The sequence below is a fragment of the Cetorhinus maximus genome, unplaced genomic scaffold (assembly GCF_964194155.1).
Source record: "Cetorhinus maximus unplaced genomic scaffold, sCetMax3.hap1.1 HAP1_SCAFFOLD_2319, whole genome shotgun sequence".
Classification (NCBI taxonomy): domain Eukaryota; kingdom Metazoa; phylum Chordata; class Chondrichthyes; order Lamniformes; family Cetorhinidae; genus Cetorhinus; species Cetorhinus maximus.
This window is the reverse complement of record NW_027598258.1, coordinates 1-3,915: the sequence shown is the minus strand read 5'-3', so window position 1 is coordinate 3,915 and position 3,915 is coordinate 1. Positions and strand designations below refer to the sequence as shown.

General features: G+C 55.7%; 1 protein-coding gene across 1 annotated transcript; it reads right to left on the bottom strand.

Annotated features, from left to right (window-relative positions):
* Positions 1-1,994: 1,994 nt before the first annotated feature.
* On the bottom strand, positions 1,995-3,521 carry LOC144677224 (ras-like GTP-binding protein RHO). Its single transcript, XM_078537406.1, has one exon. It carries the CDS (start codon positions 3,327-3,329, stop codon positions 2,745-2,747), a length of 585 nt encoding a protein of 194 aa, XP_078393532.1. The 5' UTR covers positions 3,330-3,521; the 3' UTR covers positions 1,995-2,744.
* Positions 3,522-3,915: the final 394 nt, after the last annotated feature.

The following is a 3,915-nucleotide window of genomic DNA, read 5'->3' as shown; positions in this document are numbered from 1 at the left end:
CGGAGAAGTTTATTTATTTGAACTATTTCATTGCAATGCACACATTGATCTGGGGCAGCCCGTCATCCATCATTAAAATGACTGGAATGGGAAAAGTCAGGAGGGGGTCATTGAAAATCCAGATGAAATCCCACGAAAGTTCCCAGGAAACCTGTGCTGGTGTAAATTCTGTAACTGCAGTTTGATCTGGGTAAATAGTCACTGAACGTTGCTATCTACTGACGCAAACAAACAGGTTAATGTTTAACTCTGGCCTCACCTCTCCTCAAGGGAAAAAAAATGTTAAGCGCTTACAGAATTTAAACAAATCATTTTAATTCCAGGGCCGCTCCCTCTGTCTGCCTTTACCATCGAGGAGGGGTAACCTGTGCCCTCTGCAACCTTCTCTGTTTTCCCGTTGTTTTTTATTTTTGCCCATTGGTTGTCGGGCTGCGCGTGGGCAGCGCCACAGTTTGCCTGTCTGGTGGCAGTGACTCCCGAGGTGGTCACGCCAACTGCTGCCGGAGCTGCTTGACTTCTCTACCCGGCCTGCAAAGCAAATACAAGCCGGCGAGGATCCCCCACCTCCTTCCCCCCCCCACCCCCCCCACCCTCTCTTCCCCGGTCCGAAGGGTCCCCCACATCTCACCCACCTGGTGGGTCTCTCAGTCTTTCCCTAACATGGCCCCCCACAGCCCCCCACCCCACACCCCCCTCCTCGTCTGCGTATTCCCCCCTCCCCCGCTCCTCGTCTGCTTATTCCCCCCTCCCCCGCTCCTCGTCTGCTTATTCCCCCCTCCCCCGCTCCTCGTCTGCGTATTCCCCCCTCCCCCGCTCCTCGTCTGCTTATTTCCCCCCTCCCCCGCTCCTCGTCTGCTTATTCCCCCCTCCCCCGCTCCTCGTCTGCGTATTCCCCCCTCCCCCGCTCCTCGTCTGCTTATTTCCCCCCTCCCCCGCTCCTCGCCTGGTGAGTGCCAGCCACTTCACCTCCGTGAACCCGCTGCCCACCTCACAACGTTAAACAGGCCTCCCGGGGGGGGATGGTTAACGGAGCCGCAACCGGAAACGATGCGGTGGTGTGGAGAGGGGCACGTATGCGATGGGCTGAGTGGCCACCCGCTGTGTTGGACCCCCATTCCCCGATTCTGGGGCAGTGCGTTCGGCCCCATTGCGTTCAGTTTCGACCTCCCGCCCTCCTTTCCTGAAGGTGCCCTCCCCCCCACCCCGGATGGGCGTCAGCTGAAGCAGGCATTGCCCGTGGGCGGAGTGTTGGCAGCCTGCCCGCCTGCAGGGCAGGAGGAGGGTGTCCCTACCCGATCTCGGCCTGCAGTCACCTGGTCTCCAGCAGTGCTGACCGGACCGGTGAGCGGGAGATGGAACCCTGGCCGATTGATGTCCTCGGCTTGTCTTGGCAAGGTGTGGGGGTTGGGGGGCGTGTGGGGCGGAGAGAGAGAGGGGGGTCACAGATGCTCATTACCCTCCCCCCCCCAACACGCCGGGGATCGGACTCTCAAAGCCCTTCCTGGTCTGTGGGACTTAGTTCCCTGTTGGCTCGTGCACAACGTCAAGGGAGGGAATGGATTCTTGGACACCTCAAATGCTTCCCAATGCCGCTTTTCCAGACGGGGCTGTGTTCCCGGCGCTGGTTGTGCTGAACTCCTTGGCAGTCGAGTTGCCGCACCGCAGTGAAGTTCGGACTGGCCCCACATGCCCGCGGGTTCCCTGGTGGGAACCTGGATCGCCCTTTCGTTGGTCTGCCCGCGCGTCACTCGCCCGGGTGGGTATTCCGCGTGCAGCAGGCCAGCGCCGGCGGGATAGTTGACCGTGCAAACCATTGGACTGAGCTGAGCTGGCCCAGCTCTGACGTCAGTCTCGACCTGGCGCGCAATGAGGAAGTTGAAGTGCGATTTTAAGTGCGCTGATTATTAGCAGAACCAGTGATCTAATTGTTACAACCTCGCTCACCCTTTCGTAAACGAGGGAAAGTACCCGATGAATCACGAAGGAATTTTTCAAAGGCAAAGAGGAACATGTGAGTATAAAAGCAGAAAATCCAGCTGGCCTGCCCCTTAAACGGAAACTGTAGATCACAGGTACATTTGTACGCCAACTGAACCATAACATCGAGATCTGGTGTTGTACAAAATACTTTCCTTTACTTCTTAACAGAAAATGTCTATATATGATTTGAAGCCACTTGGAACATTGGTTAAGAGAAAAATAATTTGCATTTACATAGCGCCTTTCGCAGGCTCAGGACATCCCCAAATAGCAAAAACACCAAAGTATTTGGAAGTCTAGTCACCCGTTGTAGTGAAGGGAACGTGCCAGACAATTTCTGCACCCTCGGGTGCCATGAACAGCAATGAAATAAATGACCTCCCCGGCTCTTCTCCAAAATGATGTCGAGGGCTGATTTCATCACCGCCCGAGAGGGCAGACGTGTGGCACTTCCTACAATGCCGCCCTTCCCAAGCCGCTGGCGCCGGAGCGTCAGCTGAGATTTTGTTCTCAAGTCGCTGCTGGAGTTGGGACTTGAGCCCACAACCTTGTGACACCCCCCACCCCCCCCCCCAAGAGCTAAGGGTGCTGACCACTGAGCCACAGCTGACAATCTTTGTTTGACGAGTGGCCTGGTTCCCCGTGTGAGTTTTATTATTCCCCAACCCGCTTGACAGAATAACTTGCCCGCTCTAACATGTGAATAAGGTGTTTGCCTTTATGGGGAAGCTTTGGTAGTTTCGCCTGTCCCCAGTCCAGCGCTCTCACATCAGCGTACACCCGAACCCGAAGCATCCCGACTCCGAGGCCTTCAAGGTGGCCCTGGTGGCTGTTTCGAAAACCTCCCAGACGCCTTCTTTGTGCTTGGCCGAGCACTCCAGGTAAGCGTAGGCCCCGATCCTCTCCGCCATGGCCTGGCCCTCTTCCCACCTCACCGGCTCCTTCTTGCTCCTGGCCAGCTCCTTGCGGACCCGCTGGTCGCTCCGCAGGTCTCTCTTGTTGCCCACCAGCACCATGGGCACACCGGGGCAGAAATGCCTGACCTCGGGCATCCACTTGTCCCGGATGTTGCTCAGCGAGTCGGGGGTGTCCACCGAGAAGCAGATCAGGATGACGTGGGTGTCCGGGTAGGAGAGGGGCCGCAGGCGGTCGTAGTCCTCTTGACCGGCCGTGTCCCAGAGCGCCAGCTCCACTTGCTTCTCGTCCACCACGATGTCGGCCACGTAGGTGTCAAAGACGGTGGGGACATAGCCTTCCGGGAACTCATCCTTGCTTAACACAAATAACAGGCTGGTTTTTCCACAGCCACCATCGCCGACCACCACCAGCTTCCTCCTTATTGTGGTCATGACCCTCCGCTGGTTTGCTGTCCAAAATGTCTCCCTCCTGGCTCTCCCCAGAAGCTGAGGGGTGAAGGTTTTACAGGTGGAATTGCCGTTCAGGGAGAAGCCACGGTGGACAGGCGCAGACACATTTGCTCAGCGGTAGATAATTTACTCTCTGCGTCTTGTCTCTGCATTCGGGAGTGTGAGAGGCAAGGTGGAACTATCTGGGTTTTATGGGCGGGTTGGAATGTCGACCTCCCAATCAGGTTCAACTAGTTTCGGGAAGGAGCCAACACTTTTGATGTAATAAATAACATGAGGTGAAATGATTGGCCAGCGATAGTAAAAAGAATGACCACCTAGGCACAGCCCACTCTCGAATTGAACTTTGTGCGTGCAGACTCTGTCTTGAGATAACTTGCACAGTTAATTGTTTCAGTGTTATTTATGCAATAGCGATGGGTTTCACCTTGTCCTGCGCTCTGCTGTCCCGGAATGGATTACAGTATAAAAGTCTTGTGTGTTCTCCCTTAACTATCCTGCCCTGTAATTAGAGCTGTACACGCGGTGAAATCTTTGTTGCCAGGCAAACTTCCTTTTTAACTAGGCC